The following is a 19,048-nucleotide window of genomic DNA, read 5'->3' on the forward strand; positions in this document are numbered from 1 at the left end:
GTGTGGGGAGCAGCTGCCTGCAGAGCTGTTCACCAGGGCTGTGCCCCAGAGGTAGAGGTGGTAAATCTGCTCGGTGCGTGGGCTCACACTGAGCCCTGCATCTCAATGCTTTCCTCACCTTTGTGCTGCATGGGATCAGGTGGTGTTGGCTTGGTATGATGTGCTGCTGGTTCCATATGTCGACCATTGGGGTCAGTGCAGGTGTCCCACACCTGGTCCGTGCAGTCCTGAGCCCCCTCCATTGGTTCAAACAGGACTGAGCAGTACAAATAGATCCCGTGGGGAAAAAAAGCATTGTCCAGATCCCTTGCATGGCCACGTGTTGGCTCAGTGTGGGCTCACAGGGTCAGCTGGGTGGGCATGGACACCTCGTTGCTGTGTCCTGCTTGTGCCAGCAGGGAGGAGCAGCACTGAGAATGGAGATGCTTAATTTTGTGCAGCACGTAGTTTGTTTCGTGTATCAGTTTCTGCCGATTAAAACTGATGGTTTGAATTCACCTCTTGTTTTCAGGCTATAAGCTGATAGGAAGCCATTCTGGAGTGAAGCTCTGTCGGTGGACAAAGGTATGCTCTTACATTTTCTCTGTTCATAAATTGAAAGCTAGAGACTGACTTGGGTATACAGCTTCCAGGTGGAATACCCCTTAATGCACTGTTACCTGCAAGACAAATGCTTCTCTTCCCAAGCTTTAGTTCTGCATGTCAGGCTATTACAGCCCCACTGCCAGCAGTCAGAATGTGAGCAGAGAGCTGGAAAGATCACTGTCTGTTCCTGTTTGTCCCATCTCTGCTGCCTGCTGAAATCCCTCCTGCCTACTGAAATACAGGACAGGACTGGAACACCACGGAGTAAAGTGGGAGGGTTGCATCAGAGGTGTGAGGTCTTGAGAGACAAAGATAGCACAGCTCATCGTTACGTTCAGATGGCACACGGGCACTCAGACCTGTTGTTCTGTGGCTGATGCATCTGGTTGGCAACAAGCAGTGCTCCTCTGCTGTTCTTCCCCTTGGAAGGTTCAAATAGCAAACTTAGCAAAGCAGCTGAAGTTTGCTCTGTGTTTCTTGCTTCAGCTGTCCTCTGCAGGTCCCTGGGAAGCAGTTCACAGCTCGCATGCTGAAAGCTGCTCTGTAAGGGCGTGCATTTGAGGAGAAGCATTGATTCTAACATGCTAAAGCTGTCAGCATTCGCAGGGTGATAAACTGGGAATCAGCATCTCATCAGAGTGCCAGCTAACTCCTGTGCGGTGGCAGCGATCAGATCCCGGTCTCAGCTCTTTTGCTACGTGATTAACTTTGTTTATTTTTGAGCAGAGCTCTGTGAATGGCAATCACCGAAGTGGGTGGCTGCAGTGAGGCTTTATTTAACGCTTGCTATCAATGAACTGTCTCATCAAAGGCTCCTTGTGAACAGCTTAGCAAGCCCACCGCTGTATTGCCAGGAACATTTGAGGCGTGCTGATCCCAGTGATGCCTCTGCTGTTTGCTCTGACAAATATTTCTCTCTTCTGTTGTTCTTAGTGCCAGGGAAGGCCGTGAAATGTTTAAAGAAAAACTTGTCAGGCTTTGTCAGCAGTGGGACTGAGAGAAAACCAGAGAACCTATTTTTATTAAAGAACTGAAATTTAATGCGGCACTGTAAAGCCATTTCACAAAATAAATAGCAGCTCTGTGTGCTTAGATGGGCCTCTACTATTTTTAGCTCAAGCAGGAGTTGAACATAAAGAGCTCTAATAAATTGAACTGAAATTGGTTACAGGCAGCGGCGTTGACTCAGATTCACACCAGTGTTGTGAGTGCCTTCAGCAGGGCTGGTCCAGGTTTGTATCAGTGAGAAACAAGCCAGGGTTGGAAGGAGGAGCGTTACGGAAAGCTCCGTAGTGGTATCTCAGTTTGAGATCGCTGTGTCTGCTGGATTCTGGAAAGAGCAGAGAACCTGCAAATGTAAAGGAGGAGTCCGATCTGCCTTCTTGATGAGGTCTGTAAGACAGCTTGCTCTGCTGGAATTTGAGTCTCCTGGAACCTGTCGTTAAAGGGATGGATGGAGCAAACAGCATTTTCCATTTTGTTCAATCTTTCACCTGGATGCAGTGCTGTACGTACGGCAGGCACTACCTCTGTTCTTCCCCCACTGCAGACTTGTCTCTGCACCGCTAGGACCCTTCAGGTAGAGGAAGATAGATTAAAAGTTACACAGTCATATTTCACATTTTCTCCGGAGAGCGGTGAGGAACCTTTCTCATTTATTATTATTAAACTGAGATAATGGAAGACAGTCCCTGCTCCCTGCGTGCTGAGCAGGAGAAGAGTGTGGTGGGAAAGGGGGCTCTGGGGAGGAAGCTCAGTGTCCTGCTGGGGCCAGTGGCCGGTGTGAGTGGGGGTTTGGAGGGGCAGGGTAGCTTTTAATGTCACGCTAGAAGAAGTAATCTGCACAAAAAGTCTGGAAGAATTGAGCGTTTCATAGTGCAGCCATTAAATTGACCCTGGTTACTCTTTATTGGGCTTGTACAGTAATTCTTCTTACAGCCTAAGTGGCTTCACTTGCTTCCTACGTTGGCTAATTCAGTTAAAAGCACCCCGCTATGCTTTGGTGTTACAAGTGAGAAGGTATTGATTACACTTAAGTTTCCTCTAGGGCAGTTAATTTGACACCATAATACCTTGTTTCTGTACGGCTGTACGTAAGCAGTCAGATGTACACTGATCTTGCTGTGGATTTCTTAAGCATTGTATGCATTAAGCTGGAGTGCGTCTGTCATTTCTCTGAGCTGCCCCATGGCTGCAGCCAGGCTTGCAGCACCCGTCACAGGTGACTTCGGACAACAATGCAATTGAAAACAGTGAATGTGCCCAGGGAGCAGATTTTAAGCCCTTAGTTTTAACGTCCTTGTGTTTGTGTGTCTCTTTCTCTGCTGCCAGTCGATGCTCCGAGGCAGAGGTGGCTGCTACAAGCACACGTTCTATGGAATCGAGAGCCACCGCTGCATGGAGGCCACGCCGAGCCTGGCCTGTGCCAACAAATGTGTGTTCTGCTGGAGGTAAAGTGCTGATGCAGCTCTACTTTGGGAGAGGTCACCTGGTTACATGCTGTGTTACCCTGTGTCTATGGTCTTTTGTGGCGTAGCAATGCAAGGGACAGAGCTGCGCCCAAGCATCAGGGCTGGCAGTGCCTGTGGTGCTAAACCAGTGCCCTGTTCTGGACAGCCCTGTGTGGGCCAGCTGGGCTCTGAGCCACTCCATTGCTGTCAGGGAGCTGTCCTCTCCTTTCCTTTGTGTCTCTGCACTCCTCTGTCCGAGTGTTGTGAGGCCCCTGGGCTGGGACTGGTGGGGCTGCTGTGGCTGCCCATCTCTGGGACTTAATCATGGAATGGCTTGGGTTGGAGGTGACCTTAAAGATCATCCAGTTCAAACTCCCAGTGAATAGGGTCTGAGGGCTCCCTAGTGCCCCCTTCCCTAGAGTAGTGTCCTCTGCATCTGTGTCCTGTGCCCCAGCAAGTTCAGACCAGGGAAAGGTGAAATCAGGGAGTTGGGTAGACTGAAAGATAGTATTGCCCACAGGTCCCTCTGCTCCCTGTTCTGAATGAGCTGGCAGGTGTCAGCCCATGATACAACATGTTTCCCTCTTGAGGTGACTAGGACTCTCCTAGTGCTTTGGAGAGCATGGATGAGCTCTCACCTTGTGCAAAGCCACTGAAGTGCTAAATGTTTCAAGTACTTTTGTTCTGAAATCAAATCCTGTTTCTTACTTAAAATACCTTTGCCCCCAACTCAGTCACGTTCTCGGTGAGTGACATGTGATGACTTCACCAACTGTTGCTTTCTAAAACAGTAGCTGATAAATGATCTTGCATCTTAGTAAAGTGACCCCTTTCTCAGCGGGATTGCTTCCTTGTCCTTCTCTGAAGCTTTGCCTGGATCTGAGCTGCGAGCTGCCCCAGCTCACCAGACTCCTGGATGCTGGAGGGAGGCTTCTGCTGGACTGGGGAATGTGAGAGGGGATCGCTGAGGCTCAGTAGAAGTAAAAGTGGTGACGTGGAAGTGTGCTGAGTGGGAGGACACAGGTTATTCTTTCAGCTCTTTTGTCTCCTACCTTGCTAGCTATTTCAAACCATGGGGGCTGCACATCCTCTGCTATTTATGTCTGCTTTAGGGGGCTGGCTGCCAGTAACAGCTGTTCCATCCCTAAGCCCGGGTGTCCAACGTGCCACTATTTTCATGCCAAAACAGCCAAAGCCTTCTGAGCATTTTCCCATCTTTTCAATCTTCAAGATCTAATAATGCAAATATTTCATGAGAATATTAAAATGACAGCATCCATGCAGAAGTACGGCTGTAATTCTGAATGCACTTTGAAGCTGTCTCCCATGTTAGTATTAAGTATAAGCATCAGGCAGTAGTTATCCTGTTAAGTTTGCATTTGGGACTCTATTCCAGAATGCTAATTGGTTCTCTTGATGGGCTTTCATCCTATCCTGGCTTGAAAGGACACAGCAAATGGCATGTTTAATGTGCAAGTGTTGCCACTTTTCTTCAGAGTATGTAATAACAATCTGATGACTGAAGAAAAACGTACTGCTTGTTCCTTTTTTCCATCTATCAGCTTGCAATGGTGCATTGAATTCTGCAGCTCTAGCTGTGCTGATGGGGGAAGATTGCCATGTGTATTATTGTCCCTTTGTCCCTACACAGAAGGTACACCATAAACAGCAAATAGAAAGCAATAACATCACCAAAATGAAGCGCTGTGTTCCTGGTATTGTACTGCAGGCCATTTAACACTGGTCCTCTTCAAAATGGCCCAACTCTGCTGGTTTTTATTTTTTTTAGCAGCAGACTGTGTCTGGAGAATGGGGCTGAATTAGAGCAGCCATGAGTGAATTGGGATAAATTGCTGTGTGTGATACCTTCCATGCAACTCCAACCCATCATTCTTGAGCTGTCATTTCTCACATTTAAGAGGAATCCTGGAAGCAGTAGCTTTATTTCAAACCCATCACTCCCTGCAGGTTCTTAATCCCGTGAGGCTGAATGCGGCGTTCCAGGCACCACTGGCTGGGCTGTATGAACACAGACCTTATTAGCAGTCACCATCTGTGCTGCTGGGGACATGGGAAGTGATAGTTTTGATCTGCTGCTGGCAAAGTGTTTTAGTAGAGGCTTTATGCTTTGGCCTCGTTGTGCAGCTCAGTGCTCTGAGCAGCAGATAAGAGCACTGTGTTTTTTTTTGTTTATTTCCCAATCATTCCTTTGTGGGTTGAATGCTGAGGCTGTTGCAGTAAGAATAAAGAGGGGGGTTAAAAAAATAAAAAATAGACTTTAATTACTGCACCATCCCTAACTCATAGCTCTCCCTATAAAAACAGTCTGTTGCTGTCCGTTATTGCTCCCAGTTGCTCTTGCTGTTTGTAGTGCCTCTTTAGCTTAATTGTCTAAATGGAAATGTGCGAGTGACCAAATCTCTTAATCAATTAGGGCGAGTGTGGGACTGAGGCTGCCTGACACTGCTGGTGATTGTGTTGCAATCCAAACCTGATTTGATTATGTCCTCTGGCTGAGCGTCTAAAACACGATCCATTATTGCAGAGAGATGGAACAGCTAATAAAACCTATTAATTTAAACCTCGCTTATTTTGGACCCGAGGAGGAGGCAAACCAGACAGAATAAAATATTCCATAAAGAATTTGGTTTGTATTTCTGTAACTTTTGTAGTGTTTATACCTGTTCTGGGAGGCTCCAGCTCTAATATGTATAGCAGGCTGAAACTGTGCTCAGACTGAGGGTTCCTCTTACAGCAAGGTTGCTATTCCCCTCTTTTTGTTTACATGCACCTAATGTGGAGGTAATCACTCTAAATGCCCCTAAGGTTGTTGAAACCCAACTGTAGCATCTACTATGAAGGATTTCCAGCTCACGCTGGGCAGTGAGGAGCTTTGATCCCATCGTCATGCAGAAGGGTCGTGATGGGGTAGAAAAGGATCCTGGTACCAATTTCTGGGATTTACATCTGTGCTTCTCATCACACAGCAGTGTGCGCTCTTGGACTTGCTCTTGGACATGAAGCTGTTGTCATTAATGTAAACACTCACTGCCTCAGTGAATATAACCAGCTCACTGCCTATGGAATGCTCATGTGTCTTGGTAGGTATCATAGGTGGGTTGGTACCCACTTACAGTAATGAGTAACTTGATTCAACCCATGCCTTTTTCAGCTGTCTCTGAAAATTATGTTTGATTTTAAAGCGTGTCAAGTCCAAGTTTCACTTTTGAAAATAGTGAACATGATGTCACTCTTAAAATGAGCTTTCTTTAGATATTTAGATATCCAATACTTGACATAGACTTATTCCCTCTGTGTTAATTATTTAAACTTATCAACATGTAGGAATTATTCCATGCCTTCTGAAAAGCTCTTATTTTTTTCCTGTGTTTATTCATTATAAGCTATTTTCTCACTCTTAAGCCTAGCAACAAAAGATGGCTCAGAGCAACATGGGGAAAAAAAAAAGCCAACTATTGAATGGGAAGCTTCTGTCGGTGCAGTGTCTTTGCTCCTCAGATAACAGTTTAGATAGGAACAATTAAAAAATGCCTGTCACAATGTCCTTCTTTTTAAAGTGAGTGTTGTCTGATTTTCAGAAGATAAGTGGAAAATAAAACTGTGTTTGCTGTGCCTCACCTGTGCCCAGGAGCAGGAAGCTCCGATGCAGGTGCTCTGCTGGCCCACGTGCATGCCCAGCCATCTCCTCTGCTCTGCTTTCAAGGCCATTATTGCTTTTCCTTTGCACACACTGAGAGCAATGTGTGTAAGCACTGCTGAGATCTTTTCTTCCCTGTCTAGCAACCAGTTGTGGGTTATGACTGCTTGTCACCACTGATATGGTGATGATGTCAATGTAATGATCTGGTGCTAGTTGCATGTGTTATCTATGGGTTTGCATCTCCCAGTATATGGATTTCACTGCTGGACAGCTCCAGCCTGGTGCACTGCCCTGTGGGTGCCCTTTGGGCCAGGTCTTTCATCCTTCCAAACCGGTGATGGCACATCTCTGGTTGAAGTTTTCCATTGTGTCGATATGCTCTTCCACAGAACTGCACTGTCTGCACAACGTCTCTTTGTTCAGGTCATTAAAACGCTGCGTAAATCAAAAGCTCAGCCTCTTCTTTTTCCCTGTTTCCTCTCTTGATCTTGGCGTAAGACGTTCTCAACAGATTTGAGTTGGCTGCTGCTCGTCCCCATGCTATCCTCTGGTGAGGGGACCCCAACCATGTATTTAGTCCCATGTATCCTGAGGAATGGGGAGTTACGGGGGGCTGGTACAGGAGTTCCTGCTGAAGCACTGCATTCTCACAGTGTCAGAAATCACTCTTACGTGTTGTACTCAAGCTTTCAGCTTCTTGTGATGCCCCATCAGCCGGTCCATCCAGTGCACTGCGGGGTGAGGGATCCACCCCTGTGACAGCACTTTGAGATGAGCATCTTTTACCTGTCCTTTTCATCATCTCACCTCATTTTTCCCTTTGTCATTGGGAGGTGCAAACAGTTTTCTTGGCATAATAGAGAAACGTTAAACTTTGTCCTTGTGCGTTGGCTGGACCTTTTCCTTGGCCATCTGCTTCCTCCCCATGACATTATAGGGAGGTCTTTCTTGCTGGCCCTTTTGTGCATGCCTTGACCTCTCTGAGTGTGACCCTGTGAGTTTGTTCTTTTCAGATGGAGGACTGCAAGGTTGCAGAAGTGCTGTGATTCTGCCAGATTGGTTTCTTGTTACACTTTGTATCCTTGCTTTTTTATTGCCACAGTTTGCACTTCTGCCTTAATAGGATTTCAAAAGCTGCCAGTTCCCTGGAACTCATTGCCCTTAAACCTTTCTCTCTCCTCTGGGACCTCACCTGCTGGCTTTGGGGCTCACTGCAGCCTGTGGTCATTGACTCCTGGTTTTGTTCTGCTTTTTCCCTCCCATCCCTTCCTAGGGACCACATCCCCTGTGCTTTCACAATTTTCCACCACCAGCATTTTCCGTTTCTAATAAAATAAGGGCTTTCTGGTGTGTGCGTGAAATTATTTTAGGCTGGGAAGGGGTGCCCCATTACCTGCCCAAGACCCAAGTAGCTGGTGAGATGCATAGCTCAGAGGTATGGAAAGGGAATGGCTGTGCCATGGCCTTTGCAGTGATCCCATCAGCCACCAGACGGTGCTTTGTTTCCTAGGGAAGGAGAAGCTGCTGTTTGCCATTGAGCTGCTTTGCAGGCACGACTTGGTATGTTTCATGAACAGTTGGAATGTGTTAGAAAAGCGAGGACTGCTTGGCACTGGTAATTAATAGTTGTCCAGCATGCATTAAGAGCCTATTGATTTTCTGCCAGCTTGCCCTGTTAAATATATAGGGTACAAGCTATGTAGTTAAACATGTAAGTGGTTTATAAATGCCTTTTTATAGTTGGTATTCAGAAAATTTTCCATGTTGGCAGCAAATAAAAAATTAGAGAGGAAGGCTGCTATAGCTTGAAGGATCTTTGAGATGGTAATGTGGTGTGAGAGCAGCATTTGAGTCTTCGCTCTCCCAGTGGACAAACAGATGCTTGCAGAGGTTGGTTTTGCTGATGTTGGGTCTAGAATCTGTCTTAGCACAGCCCAAGTATAGAACTGCAGGTTTTAATCACTTGGGTAAATCAGTGGGAGTCTTGATTGTCTCCAGGAGGCACTGAAGCAGCCATTTCCTTCTCAGGAGGTGCCCTGCCTGTTGTGTAGTTAGGTGCTGGATGTCACATCCCAATGGCCTTGGAGCTGGAAGCAAGGCAGGAGCTGCCAGTTCTCCCCATGGCTGACCCCAGCACAGATCAGCTGATCAGAGAATTGCCTTGCAATAGAAGGTACTGCTTGATGTTTTCTTGTCCAGCCCTGGGTTACTCCAGTAGTGCTGTTTGGAAAGGGACAGCAAATACATACTGCTCTTCTTAGTATACTACTCCATGAGCCAAAGCAGAATCAGCAGGGGAGAAGTGGAGAAAGTTTTGTAGTGTATTTTGGGGAAAAAGAACGAGAGGGCAGAGAACAAGGAGTTGAAAGCGTGGGAATTCTTTGATTTTCTGAGTGCATCCCATGGGCACCTTCCTATCCTTGTTTGATACTAACATGTGTGCAGCTGGGTCCCTGGGAGGAGAGGTTTCAGGGCAAGAGGTGATGGCTTTAATTAGCACCTGAGGAAGTTCAGGATGGTTATTAGGATGAATTTCTTCTCCAAAAGAATGATGTATTGGCACAGCTGCCAAGGGAGCGGTGGGGTCACCATCCCTGGAGGTGTTCCAGAACCATGAAGATATGGCTCTGAGGGATGTGGGCAGGGGTGGGTTGGGCTTGGGCTTGGAGATCTTGGAGGTCTTTTCCAACCTTAATGATTCTGTGAAATGCCCTTCACCAGTGAGAGGTCCATGCTCACGCACAGCCTGGCCTAAGGCTGGAGGTGTCCAATGCAAGCACACTGGTAGCGCACCACTTGGGGGGATTTCCTTTGCTGGCCTGGATTAGGTTCATCCAGGTGGCTGTTAATGGCATGGTGCTATTGTGCCAAAGAATAAAGGAATGAGGAGAAGCTTCAGATACCTTCCATGCACTCAGATGGTGGATTTCCCTATGTGGGCTTTTTGTGTTTTTGAGGAAAGCAAAATGTGAGTACGGTGGTGCTTTCTGCATAGGCAACATTGACTTCCAAACCCAGTTTGACACTGCTGTTCCTTAGAAGGACCGTGATGTGGTTTCTATCCCTGCAGTCTGTCTGCATTTGAGTGTCAGTGTCTGGTTAGCTGGCAGATCTCAGAAGTGATGGGAGCTCCTGCTGAGTAAACCCGGGATCCCAACCACATCCACCAGAGACAATGGGGGCATGCTGCAGGCCCCCATTGAGCAGCCTGCCCTCATCTGTCTTCTTACTAGAATGTTAACAAGGGATTGGCTTAGAAGTAAATCTTTTCCTTCTCAAGGCAGTAGTTGGTACCTCCAGAATGGAATTTAAGAGGAGCTTAGGATCTTCCTTTTTGAGTGCTTCATGTAGCTGTTGTTAGAAGAGGAGGTAGAGCTGATTTTTCTTTCCTGGAGGAGGTCTTCCTGGCTGCAGAGCATCATTTAACTTCTCATAAACCTTTTACCCACGATTACAAATAGACGCACAACGTTGATACTGGGCTGCAATGTTTGCTCTTCTTCCTGGGGATGTGAGAGTGGTGTTCAGCAGTCACATCTGAGAGTTGCCAGAAGGATCCTGCAGATAATTTGCTGCTGCTTTTAATTTTATTATGCAATGCCAGAGTCCGCAGGGTGACAGATGGGTTTGTGCAAACTGCAGCGAGTCTCTCTGGTCTCTTTTTCTTCCAGACATCATACAAATCCCGTGGGCACGGAGTGGCGGTGGAAAATGGACCAACCTGAGATGATCTTGAGGGAAGCTCTTGAGAATCATCGGAACATGATCAAGGAGTTCAAAGGTAACTTCTCTTCCCATCAGTGACGCTTTTTGAAGATGCAGAAGCACCTTTAGAGCTTAGGTCAGAGCATCCTGGTCACCTGCAGGACAGAAAGTGGCATAAGACCTGTAATCTCAGAAGGTGGGAAACCTTGAGGGCATGATTATTGCTTGGTTTTAGCAACGTTTTGCCTTGTTTTTGTCATTACAACCTGAGTCAGCTGTTGAGTGTCTACCTCTGCCTTGAGGGAGCAGATTGGAGCTGCCTCTTGTGCATGCTGGTAGCTGTGACATCGTGTCCCTCTGTGTGCCCTGAGGCTTCCACAGTGGTTAAAGCTCACCTGGGTGATGAGTGATTTCATTGTTCTTATATCAAAGTGAGAGCAGATGGAAGGCAAGAGGGATTGATATCCAACACAAGTAAGAAATGTATTGTCCAGTCTTATTCCACTGCAGGCTTTTGTTACCTCTGAAACTTCTAGATTTTCCTCATTAATAAGTGAGCAGTAGCATTCAGGTTGTTATTATTTTTGAGGCTTATTCAGTGTATTTGTGTACAACTGAAGCTGCAGTTGTTCGCTGATCTGCAAATTACTGTATTTTGCTTCCATTATCAAATCCTCATGAGTTCATTTATTCCTTTTTCAGCTGTATGTATAGAAATGTTTGCTTTCTTCTATTCTTTTCTCCCCAACTAGTGAGTTTGGTCACTCTGCCAAGGTCAGCCCTGTGCTCAGCGTGCCGGCCAGCTTGGCAGGACAGGTCCAGAACTCTGCTCCTTCTAATTGACAGCAGAGGCTGCGTGAGCAGCAGGAGTGAAATGAAGCGTCCATTAAAAGTGCAAGAGGAGCCTTAGCCTTGGCTGTCGTTTTGGGAACCCATTTGTTTATGTTGGCTCTGTGCAAAGAGAACCCAATGGCTTAAAAATGTGACAGGCGAAAAAACTCGTGTCAGTAAAGCAGCATTGCTCTGCCTCATTCATTGGACTTGAGCAGTAGGCGGAAAAATAACTGGAGCTGGGGCCTCACGAGCTTAGCTGCTCACAGGGGCTGGTTTGCATCAGCTTGTAGTTTCAGATCCCTGGGAGCTCCCGTTCTGAGCTGCAGGGAGGGCAGCCAGGAGACCCAGCCGTGCTGCTGTGTGCGTGCAGTGCGGCGGGCAGGGTTGCTCCTAGCAGCCAGGCTCTTAAAGGAGTTGAAAGCGTCTTGGCAGGCTGACGGGGTCATCCTCAATGGGTTCAGGTCTGGTTGGCGGCTGATAACAAGCGGGGTGATTCAGGTGTTGATCCAAGAGCCTGGTTGCACATCTCAGTGAATGGATGGTGAGACTGAGTGCATGCTCAGCAGCATTGCAGGCACTCCTTGTTTAGAGGGGGTGGGAAGCACACTGGGCAGCAGGGCTCTGCTTCAACAGAACCCTGGGAAACCTGACTGTTGGGCTGAACACAGGGACACGTGTACAGTTCAGCCTGAAGTGGAAAGCTCTGTGTGAAGGTGTCCTCACCACCATCTGCTGGCAGGAGACCCACCTGCTGTGGCTGAACAAGGGGCAGCAGACTCAGGTTGCTGTTTGATAGCTTCAGGCTGTTCAGTGAAGGGAGTGCATCTTTGCATGGGTCCCCAAATAAGTGACCCTCCAACCACGGAGGTTTTCAAGGCAAAGCTGTCACCATCTCAGCCAGCACTGGAGCCTGGACTGACGCTTGCTGCGGTGGTTCCATGATTTGTGTTGCACCTATCAAAATCAAAAGCCCTACAAATAATAAAGCACCCTATCTTCTTTTCTATCAGATAGGGCTTGAGTCATAATATTTATTAATATTCACGCAGAAGAAAAACCACACACTGTTAAAGTGATGCATGACCCAAGAGCAACTCCTGCATTCCGTGTTGAAGCACAGCAGTGTGATGGAGGCATTGCTCCTCTAGGGCAGAAATGTGGTGTTTGCACCACAAGATGGTGAAAAGCAGAAGTTCCTTTGCAGCTGTTTGAAGCCCAGCGCTCTCCTGAAAGCTGCGTGTGGGAGTTGGTTTAAACCCAACTTCAAACTCTGGAATAAACCTTTCTTCCTTAAAACAACAAGCAACAGATACAACGCCAACAGATTGCACACTGAGCTCATGCACACAGAGGAAACCCAGAGCGGTGCTCTGTCTCATGTGCATGTCTCACCACCCGTCACTGGAGATCCTTCTGACCTCTTGTTGGAGCCATTGGAGCAGGGATGCAAGATCTCTTGGTTGTCATTGGAAAAAGGCAGCCCAGAGCTCGGGTGGGAAGCCATGCTCAGGAGCAATGAGCATTGGTTCTGCTCATCCTACAGGCTGTAACTGATGTGCTGTGGGACAGGGCACACGAGATAATCATCATCTGACCTCACCAAGGCCTCGTTCAGTACTCATAGATATGCTCAACTGGAGTCCAGGCACAAGTCCATGCTGGACTCTGCCAGCGCTCAAATTTATATACGAGAGTCAGTGAGGTCACAGCCATCTCTTGCTGATGTCCCAACCCCTTGGCTGGTGACCTCACAGCCCATGGCTGTGTGTGTTTGAGCATCAGCCTGGGCCTCTATCACCCTCCATCATGGCCTAAAACTTGAACATAGGCAGCTCCATATAAACGTGAAAGAACTTTATGGTGAGGGTGACGGAGCACTGGAACAGGTTGCCCAGGGAGGTGGTAGCATCTCCTTCTATGGAGATATTCAAGACCTGTCTGGACACCTACCTGTATGACCTGCTGTAGGGTACCTGCTATAGCAGGGGGGTTGGACTCAGTGATCTCTTGAGGTCCATTCCAACCCCTACAATTCTGTGATTCTGTGATTTTCCTTTGCAGTGATGATATATTTGGGAAAATAAACGTTGCACATTTACTCCACAGTAATCCATCTTCCATCAACTGTTGTCACTTTCTGAAACTCAAACACTTTTTTGCCTGTTCCAGTTTGGATGCAATAGCATTTGGCAGCAATCTCTACGTCAGGCTGGCTTTTTATACCAAGTGCTCCTATCGCAGCAGGTTGGTTGCTCACGCTTTCTTGTGCAGCCTACTGCAGGGAACCTGCCTTAGCAGGGGAATCTCCAGAGATCCCTTCTGACCTCTATGGTTCTGCAGTTCTGATTCTCCCTTTACGGCACTTCCCAAAAAGGGTTGGAGAGGAGGAAAGATTCCACAGTGATTTGGCAGAAATTGTTCCTGAAGTGTCAAGAGCTCTGCAGAGGCAGTCCTGTTCTCTCTTCTGGAACTTATTTTCCATTGAACCAATTGCCAGATATTCCCTGAAACGTGCATGTGCTTCCTAGCAGCATTACCCTGGGCCAGGAGTTGTGAGAGTGCAACCAGAGGGCAGTCTGTGTCCTGCAGGAACCTCACTGTGTGCTTCTGTGTTCCCTCCTCTGTTAATGTTTGCTGTGGTTTGTACAGGTGTTGGAGACCATAAATGTTAGTTAATGTCACATAATTCTCCTAAAGAAGAACTGTTGGAGAGACATCTTCCTGACAGGGAGCGGAGGTGGGGAGGTGTGAAGCAGTTTGTTTGATGGATACGTTCTGTAGGTAGGGGCTGTGAGTCTCTGTGCCCTTGTGAAGGGCACACACGGAATGGAAACATAACTCAGAAATAAGAGAGTGGATGTCTGACAGCACAGCCCTGGTTTGGCTGGGGGAAAAATGAACAAAGAGACACAAACCTGGACGAGGAAATCCTGCGGGCTTACAGGAGGTGTGTTCTGAGCAGTTCCCAGTGGGGTCTTAAAGTTAGATCTGGAAATGCCTGTGCATGCTGCTTCACTCGTGTTCCTTGCATCACAGGCACAGGTAGCTGCAGAGGGACACCCACCTCCAGCACCCTGTGCAGGGGCTGTGCTGGGCCATGCTTTTCTTTCCCGATCCACGTGCACTGGTAGGATAGCAGCTGGAGGCAGCAATACCCACTAATCCTGTTTGCTTTGCTCCTGTCTAGCTTGTGATTTATGTGGGCAAATGATTGCATATAAAACCCTTGCCCTCATCTGCAGCGTTTGCTGTATGGCCGCTGTGATGTAAACTGATTTGAGAAAGTTCCTCTCTTTCTGGTGAACTTTGTGATGCTGGAATTTTTCTTCCAAAGCTGGCACTGTAATTACTGCAGTCCTATTGCCAGATGCTAAGACAGAGAGAAGTCAATTCCCCAAACAACCCACAGTAGCTCTAGAAAAACAAAAGTCGGTGCTCTCATCTCCGTGTGTGGCTGAGATGCTCCTTTCTTTCCCAATAACTTCCCAATAAAGCTCTCATTTAGTGCTGTCAGGTTGCTGCAGCGCAGCCATTAGTTCTGTCCCTATTCAGGATGAAGCCCGGCTGGTTTAAACGTGCTGAGCTTCACTCTGATCACCAACCGGCTTTTCTGCGTGAGGCTGAAGCAATATCCACCAACACCTCTTTTTTATCTAGGCTTTGCAGCATAGCATGTAATTTTCTGTGCTGTTTGAGCTCCAGCGTCTAGGCAACGGGAGGTGAGCTGAGGACCTGCTTTCAAACTTCACTCTTTGCTTTTTAAAGCGGACCAACCCCCAGCCCAAAACCTCGGATATTGTTCAAATCCATCAAGGCACGCCGAGGAAATGGGATGTGACACATCTGGAACAACAGCTCGCTTGTAGTCGGGTGCCTTCATACGGGCTCCTGAGCGCATAGCTGGGTACGGATGGAGCGGCCTTCCCTCTCCCCTGCCTGCTCACGGGTGGAATAATTGCAGTTCAGATCTGCTAAACCTGCAGATGGCATCTTCACGTGGATGCTGCAGTTGGGTTCCTCGTTTTTCCCTTTGCTCTGAAGTTTCTCTGGCTACTCACGTGTGGCTGTTCTTTGGGACACGTCCTCTGGGCTGTACCCAACAGATCCAGACCTGGTAGCTGAGCTGTGCCTGGCTCCTCTGGGGCTTTATTCTCATGGGGTGGCTGGTTGGCAGGGCAGAGAAACAGAACGTGGTGTCACTTCTGTGAATGCCTGCTGGAAGTGGCACAGAGCTTGCTCCTGTGCTTGTCTCAGCATTTAGGCAGAGTCACTGAGATCTTACCAAGGGAAAGCTTGACTCAGATGTCACTGGAGTGGTTTGTGACAGCTAACTGAGCCCTGAGCATCACGTGCCTGGCCATGCACTGCTGTGCAGACTCCTGCAGGGCTGTGTTGGGTCTCTCTGGCCATGGCCTGCTGTCCCCTCTGGTACAGAATGGCTCCAGCTGGCTTCACCTGGTGCCAGGGTGTATTTTATCACAGAACTACAGAATGGTTGGGTTGGAAGGAACCTCAAAGCCCATCCAGTTCCAGCCTGTGGGCTGAGTGCCCCCCCAGCTCAGGCTGCCTAGGGCCCATCTATGGCCTGAGGCACCTCCAAGGCCGGAGCACCCACAGCTCTGGACAGCAGCGCCAGTGCCTCATTGCCCTCTGGGTGAAGAATTTCCTCCTCACATCTGACCTAAATCTCCTTTCTTTTAGTTTAAAGCCGTTCTCCCTTGTGCTATCACTATCAGACCATGTAACAAGTCGCTCTCCCTCCTGTCTATAAGTTCCCTCAACTACTGGAAGGCCGCAGTGAGGTCTCTCTTCTATGAGCCTTCTCCAGGCAGAACAGCCCCAGCTTTCAGCCTGTCTCCATAGGAGAGGTGCTCCAGCCCTCTGTGCGCCCTCGTGGCCTCCTCCTGACCTTCATCTTTCAGATTCAAACACGGCTGGGAGAATGCTGTGCCTAACTTAAGCCCGTTCTCTGTCTTTGCAGGAGTGACAGGAGTGAGGGCAGAGCGCTTGGAGGAGGCGATGACAGCGAAGCACTGCGCACTGTCCCTGGTGGGAGAGCCCATCATGTACCCCGACATCAACCGCTTCCTGCGGCTCCTGCACCAGCGTGGCATCTCCAGCTTCCTGGTTACCAACGCACAGTTCCCAGAGGAGATCAGGTAAGAGCTGGACAAAAGAAGTCCCCACTACAGCATCTCAGTGCTGGCCCTCGCTGTAATGCCGTCTTGTCGTTCGTCACTCAGCTCTGTGCGGGTGCTGACAGTGCAAAGGGCTCATCCAGCAGCTGCTGGATTTCCACCTGCATCTCCCTGTGTTCTCTCTTGTCTTTTTCTTTCTCTGTCTGGGCTCTGGATCTGCCCAGCTCAGCCTCTGTGACAGGACCCAGGATGCAGTTATAACAGCAGGGACAAAGCACGGTGCCACATCACCCTGCAGAAGCGGCAGCAGGGGGACTTGTGCTGAACATTCACAACACCTCAGCGTACTCCCAGAGTTTTTCTTTGGCAAGCACAAAAAAACTGCTGGTTCTGATGGCTTTTTAGCTACCAGGCTGCTTTTAACCAACTGAAGCGAGGAGATGCACTAAATACCCTTGCAATGCAAGATGGCTGGGAGCTCATCTGAGCACCATCAGCTCACGGTGCTGCCCAAGTGCAGCCCTGCAGTTTGCTGAGCTGCACTGTGCGAGGGCTGTTTGCAGCTCAGCCTATTTCGGCTCGCTGCCTTCCCATGTGAGCACTCGGAGAGCTTCCTTTTCCTTTCCTTCTTGTGGTCTGAATATGGCAGTGAGGGGGGAAGGGCACGCGATTTTTGAGTGAGTAATTATACACTACAAAGGCATTCCAAATGATTGAATAATTGTGTAATCAAGTTACTTTAAGTCGTGTATTATGTGCCTGATCGACAGAAATTGCTCCCTCCTAAAAATAGCCTTTCAGAAGGAGAGCATACTATATTTTGAAGCTGTATCTCTTAGGATCTGCTGATTGTTGTTAAAAAGAAACCAAAAAAGCGATAAAATGCAAGTCTTGCTGTCGTTGAAAATTGCAACTGATCTTTGGCTAATCAAAGCAAATGACTTACTTAATAGGAGAGCTGAAGTGTGCACCAAGTTTGGTTTCCTGTTGTCAGGAAAGGAGAGATGTAGTGTAAAAGTTGGTCCTGAGATAGGTGCTGTGAGCTCAGAGTGTGATGGAGGGTTCAGTGGGCTTGGGAGGACCCCTGGGGCTCCAGGGTGGTGCTTCCTGGGCCTTCCTCCTTTCCTCTTCCTCCTTTCACACACAGACTGCAGCTTTGTCTGCCTCCAGACAGATAGAGCAGAACATTTTATTGTGTGTAAGCTCATTGAACAGCTACCTGGCTCTTGTCCTCTTCCTTGTTTCTGATTATTGGCTGTGAACAGGAATGCTCACGTAGATGTGTTTGCATTTATAAGCATCATTAATAATAACGAGCAGGTGCTCGTTATTGCTCATAAAAATGAGTATTTGCTTACTGTATGGATGTTCCTGTTTTCTTGTATCATTAACTACCCTATGTCCTGTCTCCTGCTTGTAAAACAACCCCATGGCTGCTGTCTGAAGGCAGCTCATTGCTCCTCAGTTGTGCTACACTGTGGTTGTGATTTCTGCATTCATCTCATATGTGCTAACGTTGTTTAATGCAGTCTCCTGGACCTCAGCTGTCTTCAGTCATCCTAGTGTGCAAATTACAGCCCTGAATTAAGGAGGAGCTTTGGAAAGTCCATCCTAGCAACGGGCAACTCAGTTTTCCATTCATTATGAAATTCATTTGCTTTTTGGGAAGCTCAGGTGGTGCTTTTCTCCCTGGCAGTGGGTGCACCCCCAACTGCCCTTTCTCCTTTTCCCCATTTGCTATTGGTGTGCATGGAGCCGTGCTGGTGCCCAGCCATGTAGAGCTCTGAGGGTAGTGTGAGGCAGAGCTGCCATGCTAGCATCTCCTAAGGAGAGATTAGGAAGTTTCCTCATCCTTTCCAGTGCTGAGCCTGCTGCCCTTACCTGCCCTTAGGATTCAGCGCCCTACAGGAGAGGTGATTTTCTCAGCTCATCTTTTAAGAAACCCTCATTCCTTCTTGTACGAGAACTGTTGAATCACAGTCTGAACCACTGATTGAGCACCTGAGGAAAGGACCCGGTCAGCCCTGAGAGCACAGGTGAAAGCAATTCACCAATGAGACAGGAAGGGATGGAGCCTGGCTGCACCTCTCTTAGATCCCATTTAAGAGCTGACTGCCACTGGGGAAGGATCTCTTGTTGGTGATCCTTTCTTGGTGAGGCTTTCCCCTGTGAACCTAGAATCTTCTGATACAGAGGAGTAATCTTCCCTTCCTTTATGGTACCTTTCTGTTGCACTGCTCCTTTTGTCATCACACCTTTCCTATTGTACTGATTGCTGCACTTCTTCAGTTGGGTTTCTTTTAATTAGACCATTCCCACATTAAGGGAAGAAGAGCGTTTTGGCCATGTTCTTTGTGCTTTAATGCTTCAGTCCTCTTACAGCTACAACACTTGGCTGTTTTGGAGCTGCTAGGCTGGACTCATGTGTTGACAAAATGAGTTTTTAAGCCAAAATGTCACATTTGTTCTGAGCTGTCCTCTGTCTAAGTACGTACTGAGGAGGTACATTTAGATGGGTTGTTTGAGTATTCACGTTGAGTGGTTGGGTTTGGTCGCTGCCAGCAGCTTTGTTCAGTGTCATTCTGGGCAGTTCTTGTCATCTCCTCACTTCTGGGGACAGGGGAGGATTTGGTGTGTTTGTGGGTGGCATTGTTTGGCAGCTGAACAATAGCTGC

General features: G+C 48.0%; 1 protein-coding gene across 3 annotated transcripts in view; it reads left to right on the forward strand.

Moving 5' to 3' along the window:
- TYW1 (tRNA-yW synthesizing protein 1 homolog) overlaps positions 1–19,048 on the forward strand; it is an 81,317-nt gene that overhangs the window by 27,830 nt on the left and 34,439 nt on the right. For all 3 annotated transcript variants that reach the window (XM_025142014.3, XM_046902437.1, XM_015295937.4), the window contains exons 9-12: positions 512–564; positions 2,917–3,035; positions 10,368–10,477; positions 16,217–16,394. In XM_025142014.3, coding sequence (XP_024997782.3) covers positions 512–564; positions 2,917–3,035; positions 10,368–10,477; positions 16,217–16,394 — 460 coding nt within the window. The remainder of the gene's footprint in view (positions 1–511; positions 565–2,916; positions 3,036–10,367; positions 10,478–16,216; positions 16,395–19,048) is intronic.

Source organism: Gallus gallus, chromosome 19, assembly GCF_016699485.2.
Source record: "Gallus gallus isolate bGalGal1 chromosome 19, bGalGal1.mat.broiler.GRCg7b, whole genome shotgun sequence".
NCBI classification, from domain to species: domain Eukaryota; kingdom Metazoa; phylum Chordata; class Aves; order Galliformes; family Phasianidae; genus Gallus; species Gallus gallus.